At 37.4% G+C, this 21,792-nt stretch overlaps 3 protein-coding genes across 7 annotated transcripts in view; all 3 read right to left on the reverse strand.

Annotated features, from left to right (window-relative positions):
• The window catches only part of zgc:101540, a 34,763-nt gene extending 29,591 nt beyond the window's left edge, over positions 1–5,172 (reverse strand). Inside the window, exons 1-2 of the mRNA NM_001008639.4 lie at positions 4,583–5,172; positions 1,417–1,626 (exon numbers count right to left, since the gene is read on the reverse strand). Of these exons, the coding sequence (NP_001008639.2) occupies positions 1,417–1,626; positions 4,583–5,060 (688 nt within the window). The 5' untranslated portion in view covers positions 5,061–5,172. The remainder of the gene's footprint in view (positions 1–1,416; positions 1,627–4,582) is intronic.
• cops2 (COP9 signalosome subunit 2) overlaps positions 1–21,792 on the reverse strand; it is a 218,010-nt gene that overhangs the window by 123,455 nt on the left and 72,763 nt on the right. The gene's annotated exons all lie outside the window — the stretch shown is intronic.
• Positions 1–21,792, reverse strand: part of slc27a2b (solute carrier family 27 member 2b) — a 51,236-nt gene that overhangs the window by 27,302 nt on the left and 2,142 nt on the right. The window contains exons 2-12 of one of the 4 annotated variants that reach the window (XM_087310237.1): positions 20,852–21,061; positions 18,403–18,561; positions 17,570–17,694; positions 14,016–14,210; positions 13,836–13,926; positions 10,184–10,382; positions 9,827–9,924; positions 9,595–9,725; positions 8,710–8,817; positions 8,133–8,299; positions 5,595–5,731 (exon numbers count right to left, since the gene is read on the reverse strand). In XM_087310237.1, coding sequence (XP_087166363.1) covers positions 5,626–5,731; positions 8,133–8,299; positions 8,710–8,817; positions 9,595–9,725; positions 9,827–9,924; positions 10,184–10,382; positions 13,836–13,926; positions 14,016–14,210; positions 17,570–17,694; positions 18,403–18,561; positions 20,852–21,061 — 1,589 coding nt within the window. In that variant the 3' untranslated portion in view covers positions 5,595–5,625. 4 annotated transcript variants of the gene reach the window in all.

Genomic DNA, 21,792 nt, shown 5'->3' on the forward strand with positions numbered 1-21,792 from the left:
AAACTATGCAGGACACTGGCCCTGCAGGACAGAGATTAGACACCTCTAAATTTTCCGTAGTGTATGTGTGTGAATAAGTCTGTATAGGTGTTTCCCAGTAATGGGTTGCAGCTGGATGGGCATCCACTGTGTAAAACATATGCTTGATAAGTTGGCGGTTCATTCCGCTGTGGCGACCCCTGATTAATAAAGGAAAACCGAAAACAAAATGAATGTAAATAATAAAGTCATATTAATAAATAATAAACACATTTAAAACTACCAAACATTTTAAAAATTGTTAATATATAATAAATACAAACATAAAAAATATTAATCTAATAATATATTATAAATAACAAACAGTAATAGAATCTATAATATAAAAAGTAATTATATAAATGAACAAATATAAATATAAAATAAACAAATAATTCATTTCAAAATATTACAACTATAAATACTAATATAAAAATATGTAATTGTTCTTTTCAGTCATAAAATAAATGCAAATAGAAAAAATATGAAAATCTAATAATAAAATATCAATCACGATTACTATTATAATCTATAGTGTGAAAAACAATAATATAAATGAACAAATATGAAGATAAAAAGAAATATTTTTTGATTAAAATATTTAAATCCAAATAAATAAATAAATATATATATATATATATATATATATATATATATATATATATATATATATATATATATATGTATATGTATATATATGTATTATATATATCATATATAATTGTTATATTCATTTATTTATTTTCCTTTGGTTTAGTCCCTTTATTAATCAGTGGTTGCCACAGCGGAATGAACCGCCAACTTATTCAGCATATGTTTTACGCAGCAGATGCCCTTTCAGCTGCAACCCAGTACTGGGAAACACCTATACACACTTATTCACACTCATACTCTACGGCCGATTAGCTTATTCAATTCACCTTTAGCACATGTCTTTAGCCCAAGGGTCACCAAACTTGTTCCTGGAGGGCCGGTGTCCTGCAGATTTTAGCTTCAACCCTAATCAAACACACCTGAACAAGCTGATCAAGGTCTTACGAGGTATACTTGAAACATCCAGGCAGGTGTGTTGAGGCAAGTTGGAGCTACACCCTGCAGGGACGCCGGCCCTCCAAGACCAAGATTGGTGACCCCTGCTTTAGACTGTGGGGGAAACCGGAGCACCCGGAGGAAACCCACGCCAACAAGGGAAGAGCATCCAAACTCCACACAGAAATGCCAACTGAGCTGAACCAGCGACCTTCCTGCTGTGTGTGTGAACGTGCCACCAACTGAGCCACCATGACACAATAATTGTGATAGATAAAATCCAAAAATGTATGACATAAAAATACAAATATGCATCAAAGAATAATCTGTATATAAACCTTAACCCTCTGTGTGTGTGTTGTGCGATACCTGTGGTGCCGGAGGTGTAGATGTACAGAGCTGTGCTTCTGATGTGGACATTAGATCTGAGAGATGGAGAGATCGCTTTATCTGAAGCTCCAGCGATAGCAGCACCGATACACTGAACACCGTCAGTAGTGCACTCAGAAGACAGCAGGTACACCCGGATTCCCTTCTGCTTCAGTGCTGGCAGAATCTCCTCAACAGCATCAAGGAGCTCTGCAACACACATACATAACAACATACAAACACACACACACATTTGTTTTTGTGAATTGTGGGGACATTACATAGGTTTCCTTTATTTTAACTCTGGACAAACTGTATTTTCCCTTGCCTTAATCTCACCCTTCACTTCATCCCTACCATCATGATTTATAAGCTTTTGGAGAATGAGGACGTCTGCAATGTCCTCATATTTCTCCACCTTCTTGTGATACTTGTGCCATTATACAAATTTGTGTCCTGACATGTCACATAGACGCATACACACATTGACACAACATACACACACTTCTAAACGCCAGATCCAGACTATCAGCATTCACACTCTTAAATATGAGCCTTTATCTGATTTGAAGATTAATCATCTGTTTTATACTTAGACAAACTTAATGACTACAGTTAAAAACTAAAGTAAACTTTGACTTTGAAGCAGGTGTGTTGTAGATTGGTATGATATATTAATAAGTGAAAGTGGCTGACACAGAAAACCTGGCACATATAAAAAAAAATTTAAATTGTGTGTGTATGTGTGTGTGTGTGTGTGTGTGTGTGTGTGTGTATATATATATATATATATATATATATATATATATATATATATATATATATATATATATATATATATATATATATAGATGAGCAATATCACACGAGTAGCAGTGCGATATGGCTATATATCGGCACTGGTGGGAGGCGTGCATTAGTGCCCCCACCAGTGCTGATATATAGCCATATTGCACTGCTACGAGTGTGATATTGCGTTTATACAACAGTTTGACGGCATAATTGTGTATATAAAAACAAAATCAAACATGGAGAGTGACACCTAAATTAAAACACTTTTAAACTAGAGATCTAAAAATGGTGAATGCTGGAGAAAATGGGGAAATGTATTGGCTGATCATTTCCATGTTTTGGCATTGTAATATTAGCAAGATGTGAATAAAGAGATAAATGCACTAATGGGATGTAATTTTAAAACTAAGCACCTGGTAATTTACCCTTCAAACAGATTGATTTTATAACACAGAGTTAAACTTTCTGGCACATTTACAGCACTTACATACATAATAAAAAATCAATGAGTAATAGACTCGGGTCTATTGGTGTGTGTGTGCCATTTTATGCAAGATTTCTGTCTTTATAACCACCTCAAAGGATATTGGGGGTCGCGAGTCACTGGCATTGTCATTTTGGGGGTCGCAGGCTGAGAAGTTTGGGAACCCCTGCTGTAGACTATCGAAAAATATATATAGTGACATTTAAAGGCTTAACTAGCTTAATTATGTTAACTAGGCAAGTTATTGTATAACGATGGTTTGTTCTGTAGACTATCGAAAGAAAATTAGCTTGAAGGGGCTAATAATTTTGTCCTTAAAATGGCTTTTAAAAAATGTAAAACTGCTTTTATTCTAGCCAAAATAAAACAAATAAGACTTTCTCCAGAAGAAAAAACATTTTCAGACATACGGTGAAAATTTCCTTGCTCTGTTAAACATCATTTGGGAAATATTTAAAAAAGAACAATGGACAACTTTGTTTTGATGGTCCGTTTGTTGAATTAAGTTACATTACATCTACACGCCAACTAATTCTCATTAGATTATAAGTAGACTGTTAGGGTTAGTGCAAGTTGACATGTACTTGCAAAGTTTCTTATAGTCAGTTAAAAGTCTGTAGAAGAAGCAGGATCTAAATAAAGTGTTACCCAACTCTTAAATATGACTGGAAAGATTATGACTATTATGACCAAAATAAATATGACTGGAAAGATGAGGTGAATTATGAATAATTTCCAGATTAAAACATTGTCATTTGCTTAAAAAACTCCTGAACATTTATTATTGAGTATTATAATACAAAACAACTGGTAAAACAAAACTATAGGTATTGTAAATCAAACTTGTTTAATGAGAAAATGCAAAAATGTATTAGCTGATCCTTTCCATGTTTTGGGATTGTAATATTGGCAAGATTTAAATAAAGAGGTACATACACTAATGGGATGCAAATCTCAGAATTTTTTGTAATTATTTGGTGAGCACTTTTGACGCTGTTAAGGAACAAAGTGTCTTGTCACTGAAGTGGCACCTTCATGGATCAGATTTGTACCTTTGATGAAGGTTTTTAAAAACCAAAGGTACATTTTGGTTTCCCATTGAACCATATTTTCTGAGAGTGTGGGGTAAACGGTTGAGAAGAAATGAAATGTTTTCATTTTATTGTGTTGCTTTTATTTATATATAGCTGGAGCCTGCGTAACTCTTAACAAAATTTATATAGCAACCATATTTTATCAACTACAAATGCGAATGTGAGTAAGATTGTATTCGGTGACCTTTGACTCTCGTATTGTATGTTTTTTGTTTGCATTTTCCTTTGAAAATGTTTTTGTTGTTTGTTTTGTTCTGAACTGTTTTGAAAACCAAATACAAAATAATAATAATAATAAGAAGAAGGTCCAGGATTTGCATGTTGCATGTAAAATGTTTTCTCTGTTTAAAACAAAGATGACTTCTCCTACGGTAGATTGAAAAATGAAAATGTTAGCATGAAAAACTGATTAGCTGAAGTCACATTGAATCGACAGCCAACAGAGGATTACATTTGGTCTTCAAGCCTTTTTCAATGGGTTATTTTCACTATTTATGAAGGCATAGCAGTCAAAATAAGACAAATAAGCTCATGCATGGGACAAATTCTGGACCTTTGTAAGTGAGGGGTGGGTTTACCGAACCATCCGAATCCCCCCTGGCTCCAGGCCTGACATTATATCCCATTAACTTGCAATCAGAAAAGTTATGGTTATTATTAGTTAACTAATTGATAATAACTTTAGAACTCAGCAGACATTCAGAAAATTCCCCCAGTGCAAGGCCTCGCAAACCGATATTCCCTCGAGTGACTGTAACAAATCTAGGAATAGTCGCACACTTTCAAGTGCACTCACCGGCGTCCGCTATGAGCACATTCGCGCCGCAGCAGGAGAAGCAGTGAAGGAGTGATTTGGATCTGATGTTGAAGTTCAGGAGTGCAGCGGGACAGCCCAGTTTGGCCAAGCCGAGCCAAGTCCACACAAACCGGGGCTCATTGCCCAGGAAAAGCGCAACCGTGTCCCCTTCCCGGAGGCCGACCACCGAGCGCAGCGCGTCCGCCACTTTATTGCTCCGCTTCTCCACCTCCTCATAGGAGAAAGTCTCGCCTTCAAAATGAATGAACGCTTTTCTCGGGTGTTTCTTCACCGCCTCCAAAAAGCAGTCCACGATGCTGTAGAAGGGAGTTTTCCTCTTGTAAATGTTGAGTCGGACGCCGCATCCGAGAGCTCTGTATATATAAACGCAGTCCTGCAGAAAATACGGGAAGAAAGTTTTGAGGAGCGCGGGGAGGAGGAGAGCCAAGCCCGCGAGCGCAGTCATCCACACATACATGTTCACTGGAGAGTGTTCGACAGCTTTAACTATGAGATTAACTATATGCCATAGTCTGACACTACTGGGACAGTCTTAAAATTCACGGAGCACATTCTCCAAATGCAAGTTCAGCCCTTTGGGGGCTCCGGAGAGAGATTATATCATTCTGGTCCACCCCCGACTCAAGAGCCTCGGCGGGTTGCCAGATCCGCGGCCATTCACTCGGCAAGTTAATGATCAACACTGAGGATTGCATTACGATGTAAAGCACCATTGTTCTTAATGCCTCATATGTAGAGCCAGACAATGTCTGCGGACATATTATAAATTATATTATTAAAATAATATTGTAAAAATCTGCGGATTTATTTTGGGTGTAGCCAGGTTTAGTTATTTGGGGGCCCTAGGCAATTCGGGACCTGGAAGTCCTACAGTAATATGTAAACTTTGTATTTATTTATGTATTTATTTAGCTGTCTTTTTCTTATATCACCCAGTCTAGCTTTCTTCATTTTTATCTTAATAATAGTAACTAATAATTCCTTACATTTTATATAACGCATTTCTGGGCACTCAAAGCGCTTTACGCAATGAGGGGGTGGGATCTACTCATCCACCACCAGTGTGCAGCATCCACCTGGATGACACGACAGCAGCCATATTGCGCCAGACCGCACACCACACACCAACTGATTGGTGGGGAGGAGACAGAGAGATAAAGCCAATTATTATATGGGGAGGGTTAAAAAAGAAGTCATAATTGTGAGAAATAATCTCAGAAAAGTCTATTTTAAGTCACTACTTGTGAGATAAGAATTTACAACAACAAGAAAAATAATAATTACATATAAATTCAGAACTAAAGAAGAGGGGCTAATAATTCGTACTTCAACTGTGTGTGTGTATGTATGTATATATATATATATATATATATATATATATATATATATATATATATATATATATATATATAGTTGAAGTCAGAATTATTAGCCCCTCTGTTTATTTTTTCCATTATTTCTGTTTAACTGAGAGCAGATTTCTTCAGCACATTTCGAAATATAATAGTTTTAATAACTAATTTCTAATAACTGATTTATTTTATCTTTGTCATGATGACAGTAAATAATATTTGACTGAATATTTTTCAAGACACTTCAATACAGCTTAAAGTGACATTTAAAGGCTTAACTATGTTAATTAGGTTAACTAGGCAGGTTAGGGTAATTAGGCAAGTTATTGTGTAATGATGGTTTGTTTTGAAGACAATTGAAAAGAGTTAGCTTAAAGGGGCCAATCATTTTGTCCTTAAAACGTTTTTAAAAAAAAATAAAAAACTGCTTTTATTCTAGCTAAAGTAAAGACTTTCTCCAGAAGGAAAAATATTATTAGACATACTGTGAACATCTCCTTGTTCTGTTAAACATCATTTTGGAAAATATTTAAAAAAGAAAAAACAATTCAGAGGGGCTAATAATTCTGACTTCAACTGTATATTCTTAAGCATTTTGTATGTGAACTGATATTACATTTTATTATTATTATATGAAGTATCTGAATGTTCGGATAAATATCTACAGTGCTCAGCATAATCGAATACACCCCATTTGGAAAATTAATATTTTTATCCATTTCTCAGTGAATATAAGCAATGTATTTTTGGTGCATTAATTTTTTTTTGCTTCTCTTGATTTTTCCTCTTTTTAAAATTTGTATTTAATATTTTTCTATGACATATAAATTTGGGTTTGCTAGTTTTCAGACCCTTTTGGTAAGTTATTTTGTTAGATTAGCTCCAGATTTGGCTTCAGTATTGACTAATCTAATGTACAGTATATGCACAAATATTACATTGTATAGCTTCCTATTAAAAATATGAATGTAAAAGATAGATTAGTGAGGGGTGTACTTATATATGCAGTACACTGAAAATACTACGAAAACCATATCTAGTTATTTAAATCAAACTTTATAAAATTAAACACTGAATAAATATTCATAATTACAGGAGACATCTGTAAAACAATTTCCCTAATTCGACATTTCACTCTAATATTAATTTTAAAGTTATTTTAAACTCGCAATCTGGCAACCCATGTCCCATTCAGCCTTTGATACAGGAGTGAGTGGGAGGGTTTCAGTGAGAACCAATGGTCAAACTCTTACGAAACTATTTGTTCAGACCGCAGGGGAAGACAGTATCTGATTCTTAGAAAGCCTTTACAGACTGACAGAGATACTTCTATTTTTGAGGTTTTTATTTTCTTTTTAAAACAATATTGTCAGAAAACTGAGAGAGATGTTTGATATAAAATGAAAACATCCGTGACAACTTCCACAAAAATAAAAAAAACAGAAACTAAATCTTTTAAAAACTTTTTTTTACCACCCTTAAATCAGTTAAATTAATATTTATTAATTTAAAATATTACAGTCATTTCCACTAATACTGGCACCATTGGTAAATATAAGCAAACATGTCTGTATACTACCTTACAAAAGCAACCCAAGCTCATTCTGGAAAAGTAGCCCCGCTGACGTTTCTGGAGACCGCGATTTACGTGGCCGGAGGTACGTAAGGCCGCGTTTAGTTTTTTTCGAGTGAACGCTGCGGGGCGGTGTGGCGCCGCTCCGCCCCTCCTCTTCGCGCTCGCCGGCTGACAGCTCACCTCCGAGTGGAGGGCTTTCCCGATGCAACCAGTTTGTCCGTTTAGCTCACAGCGTTGCGTCGGCGGAGGCCCCGGAGAAGGAGGAGGAGCCGGCCACGGGGACGACGACCGGGATCGAGTCCGGGGAACAGCGGTTCCGGAAATCAGGTAAGACGAAAAACGGAATCCAAAAAATAAGGGCGAGAACGCGGCGGGATACGAAAACGCGGTCGAAATTGAAGACGAGGGCTTTTGCTTTTTTTTTTTTCTGAACGGCTTTTGCGAACCGTCGGCGCCTCCCGAGAGGCGCCCGAGACGCGAAAAAGCACTCACAGCGGCCTCTCGCGGATCCGCGAAAACAAAAACCGCTCAAATAAGTACCTCCCGGGACGTAAATCGCGTTCCGCAGAAATGTCCGCGGGGCTACGTTTCCACAATGAGCCCGGGTTGGACAAATGTCTTGTCTTGTATTACAGATGTAAGAGCAACAAATAATAACTCGACTTCTAGTTGATCGTTTGGAAAAGTGGCAGAAGGTGGATTTGTCAGATGGATCATCTGTTGAACTGCATGCCAATCATCACAATACTGCAGAAGACCTACTGGAACCTGCATGAACCCAAAAATCTCAAGAAATCAGTCAAGTTTGGCGAAGGAAAAATCATCGAAAAATTTATAAACAAAACAAATCGTCCCCCCCAAAAATCTCAGGAATTGTGTAATTTCAGCTCATTTTAAATAAGTCAGAACAAACAGCAAACATTACTTTTGAGAGTGTATTTAAAGTTATGTTTCAGTGTTAACATTTTGAGCAAAGATAACAAGCCTTCTTTGCTCATATTCACCAAGGGTGGCAATATTAAGGCACTGTGAATAATTACAGCGTGATCTCTGGACAGTGAATCGAACGATTTGGTTTCTTTCATTCTGAATAGAGTGAATGCGGCTCTTCACAGTCTGAATCGAGCGTCCAGTATGGATTCATATGTGTCATGTGTCAAAGGTCTGTAGCTCTTCACCGTCTCGTCTAAGATAAACAGCGGGTCAGTGATGAGAGCGGGGTTAAAGCCTTCCTCCACCAGCCTCCCCTTCAGTTGCTTGAAGGTGCAGGTAACAGCCAAACTGCTCTGCAAATCACAGAAACACTCAGTCAGGCTGCGCTGCATATGACAATATGAAACGGTGCAAACATCACCACTCAAAAATGAGTGACCAGTAAGATTGCTGGATGTGCTTTTAATTGTTTATTATTTTAGGTAGTTTATTCTGTTTATCAAGAATACATTAATAGGATCAAAAATAGTTACAACTTGAAAAGAACAATCAATAACTGTTTTCCCGTTGAATGTAGATTAAACTTTTATTTATTCCTGTTATCTACAGCTGTATTTTCAGCAGCATTACTCCAGATTTTAGTCGCATGAGCTTTCAGAAATGATTCTGATATGCTGAATTGACAAACTAGAAACATTTAATATCATTATCAGTGTTGAAAACTGTTGGGCTGCTTCGCATTTTTTGGAAATGTTGTACCATTTAAAATGTATTGACTTTTTTTCCATCAAAGACTTATTAAACTATTCAAGAGAGTAAAAAAAATTGAATACATTTATAATATGTATGACTTTGGAGTGGCCTAGTCAAAGTCCTGACCTGAATCCAATTGAGATGCTGTGGCATGACAAAAAAAAAAACAAGTAAAAAAAAAAACAAAACCTCAACAATGTGGCTGAATTACAACAATTCTGCAGAGAAGAGTGGACCATATTCTTTTGTGTTCAACAGAAAAAAAGAAATTGAACTGAAAAGTAAAGGATGACAGAATTTAAATTTATAGCTGAACTATCTCTTTAAACCGTACTGAAGGCATACTTCTGACCAATAAAACAACATCGTGTCATTACCTGGATGCGTATGAAACGTGGTCTGGCGTAAACCGGAAGGTAGGAGGTCACGTGATTGAAAACGTCATCACACTCAAACTGATGGTCTTTCTTCAGTATGATGGCGGCCATTCCTATCCTCCCCTCAAAACCTTCACATGCATTAAAGCGTCAGTTGTGTGTTGTATATATGAACAGGTAGTGCAGTAAAGTAATGGAGGGTTTACTAGAAAAGAGAAAATCTGCATTATACCTGGAACTGTGACGCCGTAAACATTTGCTTCCTCGATACAAGGCACCAGAGTCATGATGTCTGACACTTCATTAGTGGAGACGTTTTCCCCTTTCCATCTGAAAAACAGAATATCATGCATTTATTAGCTAATTATAATACACAACCTGACTAAAGTCTTCCAAGATTTAGGAACAACAAATAATAAGGAATAAATACAATACAAAATGCTAGTTTAATATGTAATTCTTCACAATAGTACAGTTTTTTTTACTGTACTGTATGAAATAAATTTAACCTTGCTCACATCTGAATTTTTTTTAAGTGAATGGAGAAGCCAGTTTATGTAAACCCACTGTATTCATGTGATTGATTCACCTAAAAGTGTCGCCCACCCGATCCTGGAAGTAGATGAAGTTTTCTCGGTCAGTCCTGAACAGATCTCCAGTGTTGAAGTAAACGTCTCCCTTCTCAAACACATCATGGAGTTTCTTCTTCTCCGTCTGTTTGGGATCCCGGGCGTATCCAGAAAACTCAATCTTCTGAGTGAGCCGTGTCACTAGCAGACCCGTCTCTCCTGCATGATCAGCAATAACCATCCTGATTGAATTATCACTCTATTCTCAGTCAAATCAACATTATTAATATTATGGAGCTAAAACTATGACAAAACTATTTAAACTTGAATTGTGTACATTTGAATTATCCGGTGTGGTGTTTAAAACAGTTTTGAATCAGATTTTCCTTACTTGAATATGGAACATTTGAAATTTGAGACAACAGATTTTTTTTTAAAAGGGCCAGGACACGCTAAGCTGACGCAAAACAACAAGCACCAACAAAACCCCAACTGTGTTGTCGCCTCACGTTGGGTCACGCCTGGACCAAAAAGCTGCTCGTGAGCACACCAAAAAATGAACGCTGACTGAAATGACAGCTGTTTTCTGCGCTCGTGGACGTGTCTTTCTGCAGCGCGAGGGGCAGTATCTGTTTTACTGTTCTGCAAAGGAAAACCAAACTTCACAGAAAGTATAAACAAAGCAGTGTTTACCATCATTATCACAGTAATTGTCATTTACCATAGAGGGATTCACACCTGCACAAATGTCTGATAATCTAACAATACATATTGTTTGCAAATATTTGAGAAACGTGGCGAAGTTACAGCCGGTCTCTTTGTGTTTCTTCTTGACTTCATTTGTTTACTTGCTGCGTCACTTCACTACATCACTCTGATTCATTGCTGAATAACCAGTCAGAGTGCTCTCTTCAGCCACTAAACCAACACCGATTCTATGTGTTCAATCGGGGAAACGAGCATCGATGTTAACCAGACAAACGTTGACATGTGGAAAACACCAAACCAACTAGCCTGACCGTCGGACTGAAGAAGCTCAACAGCCGACCACCAGCTTGGTGTGTCCTGGTGTTAAGCCATGTTTTTATAGACATGTAATTTCAAACTGTAACTTTATTTTTAAAAACTGGATATTTGCAGCCAAAAAATATAGTTTCACACTTAGTTTTAAGCTCAAACATTAGTCCCTTTCACACATACAGACTTTTATGGAAAATTACCGGCAATTTTCCGGAAAAGGGATCATGTGTGAACAGGCTCTTTTGAAAATACCAGTAAATTCATTCCAGCAATGTTCTGGAAAAAGAAGTTGTAACATTACTGGTAATTTGCCAGAATGCTGTGTAGTGTAAACACAGAAGGAAGATTGCCAGATAGAGAGCGTTCACTTTTAGAACACACTAACGTAAGACGTCAACTCAAACCAATCAGAATATTCAGACACATTCACATCAGCGCTGTTTATAAAAATAAAAGCCTTTGAATATTTCTCAAGACACATTTAGCTGCTAGATGTTTGTCAAATAACGTTTCTTTTTTCCTTTTTAATGTCAACTGTGTTAAAAATTATTGATAAAATGCTTAACATAAACCGTTGTTTGTTTATATTCAAGCTCTGCTTCAGTTGCTTGACGCGTGTGCACGTGAAGAACTGCTCTGGTGTGCGGCAGCACACACACATCATGTACATCTCGACATGCGAACGGGTTCCTCAATGTGAATTAATTGAAGTTGTTCACAATACTTATCCATCCACAGAATTAGTAATGAAGTCAAATGTGTAAATATTTAGCTACGGTTCACGGTTTCTGCCTTTGGATGTCTCTAGAACAAATCTTGCATGAATGCTAAAGCTTTAAATAAAAGTGAAACCATCAACAAAAGCCCGGCTAGGTTTACAAACACAAGCGCAGCAGCTTAGAGGCCATTTCTGGTTAATGATGTCAGAATTTACTGGTATTTTGGAATGGATGTATGAATGGACTTTTCCGGAAAAATTCCAGAATGTGCTTGTCTGTGTGAACAGCACTTTTTTGAATTCACCGGTAAAGTTGTTCTGGTAATTTTCCGGATATTTACCAGTATCACTGTATAAAAGGGGCTAAAGTTTTGTTCAACTTTACAGAGATCATCTACTCTTTCTTGTGGATGATCTCTGACCTGCTTTTTACGCTCTCTAAACATATCTTAATTTCTGCGATTTAAATGTTATTAATTAAATAATTTATTTATTTGTAAGCTTTTTAAACCAATATTAGGACAGGACAGCGGAGATCACAGACAGGAAAGCATTGGGAGGAGAGAAAGCAGAATAGGATCAACAAAGGTCCTTGAGCTGGGAATTGAACTTTGGTCACCGCGTAAGTGCTATGTGTCAGTGCACTTAAAACCTAGGGCCCTATCATACACCCAGCGCAATAAGGCGCGGGACATGTTTGCCCCAACGTGTTGCTATTTTCAGACCAGCACAACCTTAATTTTCCCGTTTTCTGCCACATTATTTAAATAGCAAATCCATTTGCGCCACTTTGTGGACTCATGGGTGTTTCGGTCTAGAAAAGAGGTGTGTTAAGGCGCATTGTTGCTATTTTGAAGAACTGAAATATACTGTACAATAGACCATCTGAAAGCAGAGCAGAGCGCGTTAGTTCTGCGCCCCACTTACACACTGCTTAAAACACTCAGGATATACAGCAATACACAAATATCTTTACGAATGAAAAAGAAGTAGAATATTACAAAATTATTACTTTCTACATAAATATAAAAACGACTGCCTCCATGCCTTTATAATCTCGGGGGACTTTTTTCAGTTTATTCACTTGCATTTGTATAATGTTATTGTTATTAGCAGTATTATTTATTATATGCATATTTATATTTGTTTTAATAAGAACAAATTTAGATTTGTCCACCTGTCAGGTTTTGTACAATATGGGGCACAGCATGTGTATTTGGAAATAACTCAGTTTTTTGACCACACTACTTTATTATTGTTCATTTATTCGTTTGCTGGAAATTAGAACTGAATTTAGAAATAGTTTTGAAACAAATTTTTGCGCTTAACAAACTAAATTAATTATGTAGGCTAATGGATGTCTTCAGTAAAGCGCGTACAACACGTTTCCTTATCTACGAAAGGGAGAAAGAGAAAGTGAAAGTAAAGGCCGATTGGAGAAGGCTCGTTCTTTATCCTTGTGCTGCAGATGCTCTGTTTAACTGTTTCCTCACTATTGTTCAGTTTTTCCACTTATAAAGTACATCATGTAAATAGCAAATGCGCTATGGCGCGACGCAACTGACTCTTAAAAAGAATTGGAGATGATGCTCTGATTGTTTTAATGCACGTTATGCTCAAAACACACAAATAACTCATTAAGAGAATAAGCACAACCCTGTTAGACCATGCGCATTGCCGCAGAGCATATTTTTCAGTCCTTAAAATAGCAAAAGTGGATTCGGGAACGCCCTTAATGCTTTTGCGCCATGCCCTTTAGATTTTGCACCTAAATTGTTAAAATAGTACCCCTAGTCTATTTGGCTATAGTCTATTTTGAAAAAGACTTAAACCTAAAAACATATGACATTTGATATTTAGTTTTTTTTAAACAACACGTGTCAATAATTCAAATTCAAATCCTTTTGTCACATTATTGGCTCCATATTACTTGCCCTTTGCAACTTCAATACAAAATCCATCAGCGTTTCTGACGGGCTCCTCTTTCTCATGATCAAACTTGATGAAGACATACGGGTACAGTTTCTAAAACCACACAAATTGGCGCACATAAGTCATTTTTGTCCAGCTCCCATGATGAATGAGGGAACAGTATTGAATTGTGGGTAGTTTACCTTATGAAAAGAATTGACAGTACCGACGGCCCCAATTTTGCCAGCGTAGTTCAAGAAGCCCAGAGTTCCTTCAGTTGAGCCGTAAAATTCTTTGATTTCAACATGACCGAATCTGTTTATGAACGTCCTCCAGATATCCGGCCGGATGCCATTCCCAATGGCCATCCTGACGTTGTGCACTTGGTCACTAACACACTTGTAGAGCGAGAGAACAAACATGAGGAAAAAACAGCATATTATAAAGATAGAGCACAGAGGAGGAGCAGAAAAACCAAAAGGGCATTAAAAAAGTGGGAAAAGGAGAAAACACTGAACTATTGAAATGTATTTAATACTTTGTGATGACAGCTTAAAGACACCTCTCATATGGAGAATGAAGTCACATGCATTTCTCAGCTGTGATATTTTCACAGACTTCAACAGAGTGTCACAATCAAATCGTCTGAATCAAATCTGATCTTGATTTCTTTTTCAATTGGATTTACATCAGGTGATTGGCTGGGCCATTATACAGCTTGATTTTCTTTCTTGATTTGAGAGTTTCCTTGGCTGTGCTTAGGATCATTGTCTTGCTGAAATGTCCTCCCTGGTTTCATCTTAATCCTCCTGCTGATGTAGATGTTGGAATGAAGCAGCTGATATTCATTTACGATGGTCGCTGAAGAACTACTGAGAGATTTCTGCTGCTGTCTGGGCCTTCACTGCCTTTCTACACCTCCCTTTCTTCATGTGTTCAATACTTTTTTCTTGGGTTATTTCATTTTATTACACATAACTTCATTTGTAATCTAATAAGTTTTGTTGTCTTTGTATATATGGATTTCTTAGGTTGATACCAACATCTGGTGAAAATTTCAAGCCAACGGAACCTTTAGAAATATGTTTTCTGAGAAAAAAGTCAGCAGCAAAGCTTTTTATTTGATCTGTGCATTCTCTTTATTTTCAAGTTACAGTGAGGGAAATAAGTATTAAACACGTCACTACTTTAGTCAGAAAACATATTTCTAAAGATGCCGTTGACTTGAAATTTTCCCCAGATGTTGGATACGACCAGAGAAATCCATATATGCAAATATAATTCTAACAAATATTACTGATTAACAAATGAAGTTCTGTCTAACAAAATGAAATGGCACAGGAAAAAAGTTTTGGACACATGAAAAAAGGAAGGTGTAGAAAGGCAGTGAAAGCCCAGACTGCACCTGAAATTCCTCAGAAGTTCTTCTGCAAACCTTTGCCCATCGTCAGTGTAAATGAATATTACCTGCTTTAGTCAAACATTTACATTAGCAGGATGAGGAAGATGAATCCAGGGTGGACTTTTCAGCAAGACAAGGATCCAAAACACAGCCAAGGAAACTTGCTTTCAGAGAAAAAAAATCAAGCTGTAGAATGGCCCACCCAATCCCCTGAGATGAATCCAATATAAAATACAAAATAAAGATCAGACTTGATTCAGACGATTTGACTTTACTAGTCAAAGTAAATTTAGAAATCCCTTTGTTCTTTTTTTCATTTGCGTTTCCATACTTCTGATTTGGGTTTGCATTAGTTCAGTGTGCTAGACTACTTTAACCCTTTAACAGGCATCATAACCACTGGTTGACCAATGTGGCCATTACCGCCGTGGCTTATACCGACGGCACTTTAAATGGGCAAGCATGTGTTTTTAATGTATGACCGCAGTTTGTGAATATGCCGCCAGGGGGCACAAAGGGACGTGATGCAAATGGACAGAAATAGCCTATACAGCAGCTGTAAATATGCTACTGTGCTTATAAATGAAGATGAAATGATAAAACAAAGCATTATAATTCCTTCATTAATCATAATCAAAATTTGTTAACACCCTTTATTATCATTGTACACTAGTTAAGTGCAATGAGGATTCACTTTGGAAAGTAGAAATGAAGAATTAAAAGACAACTAAAATGAAAGCACAAACATTCGGTACAAATAAGTAGGCCTAAATAAATAAACAAAGCAATATTTTAGCCTAAATAGAGAGATGTTCAGCGTTTGCTGTTTTGATAGGACTAAGACAGTCATTAAATAAGCTTTTTCATTTGTTTTTATTTACATTATATCTCATATTACATCATATCTCATTTTATGTCTCAATTATTGTACATAATAATAAACAAATATTAAAACATTAATGAATAATGAAAATTGACCTAAATAATTATTTATTTTAAGACATTGCAGCGAAACACTCAGAAACGGTCTGGTGCATGGTCTAAAGAGCTTAAGTTGAATGCTGCTTCATCAAAAGCATAAAAATAAATTGACCTACCTCAAGCAGATCACTAAAAGTATAATAAAAATAAATAAAGTCCCGCAAATTAAATAAATTAAGCCGCAAGTTTAGTTTTATTAATGTAGTTTCAGTTCAGTTTGTTTTCGAAACGTCTATGTTCTCCTTTAAAGTATAATTGTTGTTTAGTTTAGTTTTTCTACTTGTAGTAATGGCTCAGTACCTTTTGTATTTTAATTTCAATTTCACTCACCTCACGTGTGAAATATAATGAGCGTATAACCGCGTAAAAAGAAGGAAAAACTGTTAAAGGTTAGAGCTAATTCATCAAAATTAGCTATATGCTAATTTTGCTATAGTTATCATTATCATTTTAATTGATTCTTACTATTTTTTAGAGTTGTGCCAGCATATTATTCAATACAAGATGTGGACCAAAAAAAGTGCCCCTTTAAGGGTTAATGACCTTTCCTTGAAAAAAAAAACAAATGGAAGATTTCAGAAAGGCGGAAGTCTGTAGCTGCGTCCCAAATGGCACACTATACACTATGCACTCATGCACTATGTACTTATGCACTTACACACTCAACAGGATAGTATATGTATGTAGTGTCGTCCCAAATGGCACACTAATGTTTTTTTTACTAAGCGGAAATTCAAACCGTTTTCCTGATGACGTTTGACAGTCGCCATATCAGTGAAATAAACGACCGAATTATCAAATAATACCTGCCGTGAGTATTGCCGCAATCACTATCGGGAGGTGCTATAATCACTCTCGTAAAAGAATTTTGCTTTCACCATCCAAATTAAATAAAGTTATTCAACATGTGCGTCCGATAGCTCCGCCCCTTCCGCTACGTAAGCAAACCTGCGGTCGTTGAGTGCGTGAAGTGTCCATCATTACACACTTAATTTTAGCGGCTGAATGAGTGCATCATCCGGGTAATTAAAGTGCACTTATTATTTTTAGAGTTTTCAGTGTGAACGCACTACTTACACTATTTATACTACAAAATGGCGTAGAATAGTGCATAAGTATGGGATTTGGGACGCAGCTTGTATGTTTGCTGTGTGTTTTGAGGTCATTTTGAATGGCTCCACATTATATATATGGATTCTTTCTTTCATCATTGCTTTCTGGAGAACGTAACAGCTTAACAACACAGCTTGTTCAACTCTTGGCTATAAAGAGAAATCTTCAGCTAGCAAAACTTTCTCTTCAAATGGTTAAAGATGTAAACAGTAAGGTTGTGTGATCATTGTGTGCAGTTTGGCTTTTTAAATGCTGCTATACCTTTGGCATGTTGCAGAGGTAGCGCATGGTTTCTCCAATATACTGAATCACAGTGACGTTATACTTTCTGCAGTCGTCCCAGAACTGAGAGGAAGAAAACTTGCTCCTCAGGACAATCGTGGCTCCTAAAGGGGAAAAAAAAAAAAATAATAATAAACTATATACTGTTATTGAACATTGGTTGCCGTGTTTGTTCTGTTAATTTCTGTAAAGCTGATTTGACAATCTCTTTGTATAAAACATAATGGTGACTCAAAAATAAATGTGCTTTAAAATAAACAAATAAATAAATATAGTGGTGGCATGGCGGCTTAGTGGTTAGCACTGTCGCCTCACAGCAAGAAGATCACTGGTTCAAGTCCCGGCTGGGTCAGTTGGCATTTCTGTATGGAGTATGCATGTTCTCCCCGTGTTGGTGTGGGTTTCCTCCGGGTACTCCAGAGTTCCCCCACAGTTCAAAGACATGCGCTTTAGGTGAATTGGGTAAGCTAAATTGTCAGTAGTGTATGAGAGTGTGTGTGAATGAGTGCTTATGGGTGTTTCCCAGTACTGGGTTGCAGCTGGAAGGGCATCTGCTGTGAAAACATACAGTATGCTGGATAAGTTGGCGGTTCATTCCGCTGTGGTGACCTCTGTAATAGAGACTAAGCTGAGGGAAAATTGATGAGTGAATAATGGTGCATAATTCATTGTAATTACAACAGTAAGTACATTAAATATGTGCGATAACGACACCTTAAAAATAAAGTGTTACCAGAAAAACATTGATAAAAGCAAATAGATATGTACAGAAAACTAAACAAAACTAACAGTAAAAGAAGTCAATGAAATACCTCGTTCAACAGAACCTCCGAACCCGAGGCCAAAGCCAGAGCTGTGATACAAAGGCAGGCAGACGTAAATCACGTCATCAGACTTCACTCCACAGATGGACTGAAAGAAGGCCATCGCCCAGAGCCTGCGGTGAGTGATCACTGCCGCCTTCGGGAGACCTGCAGCCATCAAACACATCCATTAATTACACACCTGTCCTTTCACTGAGACCTTCATCCATTCCCCTCTGGAGTCAAGAGTAGAGAGTCTGATGCCTTTTTCACACACACTCTCCGTCTGCATTCCGAACTGCCTGTAGCTTTAAAGGGGACCATTTCTTCACTTTTAGAAGGGGTTTAAACACAGTTGTGTGGCAACAGTCTGTGAATACAACCAGCCTCTAAGTGTAAAACTGTATTAATTCTACTTTTCATAATCACACTTGATCAAAACAGTCTGCAGAAACACTTTGATTTACATTCTCCCTTTGTACATGTCATCAGAGGGGGAAAGCCCCGCCCACTAGTTACGATCACTCCCTTATTAAGCAGCCCAGTGAGAAGCAGCTGTACCTTAGAGCTCTTCCCTGCTGAAGATAATGGCTGTTTCTCAATTCCAAGAATGCAGAAAACGGACTTGCGTTCTTAGTAAGACCGGTCTTGCCAGGTGTCCTCAGACGAATGAACTCAGGAGACCGCGAGGGCAGAGAACGCACCCCTTGAGAAATGAGATGCTGCGTTCTTCCTGATGGTCACATGACCTTCACGCGTTTTAAATGGTAAATTATTTAAACATAACCGCATTCATACAATGATTTATTGTTTTTTACATTTTCATAATATATACTTTGCATAAAAACATTATCAATATACTCTGCACAATATAAATAATCAGATTTTAATACGAATTTCAACAAACAAACACCCTTGATGTGTTTATTCCTTTATTAAGATGTTCATGGTGATGTTTACTTTCACCGTTTCATTTAGGGAAACTCCTGAGGTAAATAAATAATAACGTTACATCTGAACTTTAATAATAAATCTAAATAAAATGCTGCGCTTCCCACCTCCAGTCGCAATGACTTCTAGGACTTCCAGAGCGAGGTCAGTGCTCAAGTTTGCATCGGTGCGTCCTCGATATCAAGAACACATCCGGGAAGTTTCACGCGTCCTCCGTACTTGCGCTCTTGAGAATTGGAACTGAACTTGGGCAGCTGATGATGACGTTGCACTAGAACACAAGACCGCTGAAGAACGCATATTGAGAAACGGCCAATGTCAGCAACTAAGAGGCATTACAAATGTGAAGTTTTAGGATGCACAAGTGATGTAGCTCCGCCCTCTTTTAAAATTGAGGACAACCTCATTTAAATTTAAGGCGACAGTCAGCAAAACGGCACAATTTGGCTCAAAGCCTAAAAGGGGCAGTTTCAAAAAAGTTTTATTTGGGAGGTATTTTGAGCTGAAACTTTACATACACACTCTAGGGACATCGGAGCCTTGTTTTGCAGCTTGTAAAATGAGGCATAATATGTCCCCTTTAAAATAACAGATTTTAATTCTAACACATCGAGACAAACATTTTAAAATTTGCTGTAGGTGCCAACAGCCATTAAAACGTTTGTAAAATTTGAAGTGTATAGTAGTTGTGATTGCCTACTTGAGAGTATCTCTCTCTCTCCAGGTATATGAAATTACTGTTCGCTGACATTTTTGGAACTACTTATTTGTATGGCTTGTTTCCACTGAGTGGTACGGTACAGTAAAGAAGGATTTTGCCCTGGTCAGATCATTCGATTTTTATTGTCCGTTACGAAAGTCACTATGTCAGATTATGTGATTGTTTCTTAATAAAATCTTGACTTGGCAGGTAACAAATGTGCCAGACTACATGTTCCTTCACGATCAGTCCCGTGATGTCTACGATGAGCATTATTTCGCAAAGCAGTCACAAGTATTGCTAAAACAATAATTTTTATCTTAATTTCAATGTTTCTTTATCTATATTTATTTCAATCTCAATAAACACGTGATGCTTGCTGATGCTTTACTTCATTTAAGGGCATTCGTTATGACATTGATAGGATCAAATGCATATATTCTTTTTCATATTAAAATATTTTATTTGAAGTCTAAATGTACATTTTCCAGTCAGCGTTGCTTGTTAAACACTCCCTCGCATGAACTTGGCGCGAGACGGAGAAAATAAAAGCACATCAGCACCATGGAAAATGAGGGGAGGGGGGGGGGGGGGGGGTTGGGGGGTGTGGTTGGGTGTCGCTGGGGCACTTCAGATCATTTTGGAAGGGCACTTTCTATCAAAGACTTAAAAGGGCATGTGCACTGCACAGGTTGAGCCCTATATGTGCACGTGCCTGAATATCCCTTAATTTCCATATCCAGTGTTAGAAGTACCAAGCCAGGAGAACAACACAGAAAAAATAATTGTGTAAGAGACGGGCGTTACCGGTGGTTCCTGAAGTGTAGATGTAGGCCGCTGGGGTGTTGAAGGCCACATTGGCCCTAAGGTCTGTTGGAATGGGCTGATCTGAGGCCTGCTTGATCTTGTCTGTGAGACTCGTCATTCCCTCTGAGCTCACATGCTCAGTTAGTATATATATAGAGATCCCCTGCTCTCTCAGAGCCGGCAGCACCTCCTCGACCGCATCTTGCAGATCTGCACCAGAGAAAGACTATTTAACAAACTGTAAATAGTAGAGGTGGACAGATGATTCTGTGTATAGCGCTGTATACGTATATATCCTGGCATCTTGATTGTTGAATTGCATTCGGTATTACAGGACAATATAAAGTAAGTATTACAGATTACAGTTGAACCACTGAAGTCACATGAAATGTTTTGACAGCATTTTTCGTTCCTTTTTTAGACTTTAAATATCACTAGACTGTTGCTATATTTGGAGGATCATAGAGCTCTCAGATTTCATCTAAAATGTATTGTTTTTGAAGATGAACAGAGGTCTCATGGGATTGGAATGGCCTGACCCTCACCCTTACCCTTGTTATTAGTAACCCTAGTGGCCAAACAGTAAACAGCAGCAAGCACCGTATTGCCCATGCACACATAAAAGACTGACTGTGATTCAATGTATACTCACCATGAAGTTTGTTTCCTTATTCTATTAATAAAAAAAAGGTTAAATAGCTTTGCAATGACAATTACAACACATCCAGATGCTGTACTGTGCTGAAAGTGACGTTTAGAAAAATATGTGCTCTGCTCTTGTCTCGCATTAACAAAATAAACCAAGATAAGTGAAAGTGGTGAGAAAACAGCAGTTAAGAAAGCATCTGATCTGAGCGATATGGATAATTTTGAAACGCTCTGTAGTTTGCCTCCATTAAGCCAACAAATACGATCGTTAAATTTACTCTATGACAGTTTGG

Source organism: Danio rerio, chromosome 25 (assembly GCF_052040795.2).
Source record: "Danio rerio strain M-AB ecotype USA chromosome 25, GRCz13ab, whole genome shotgun sequence".
Classification (NCBI taxonomy): Eukaryota; Metazoa; Chordata; class Actinopteri; order Cypriniformes; family Danionidae; genus Danio; species Danio rerio.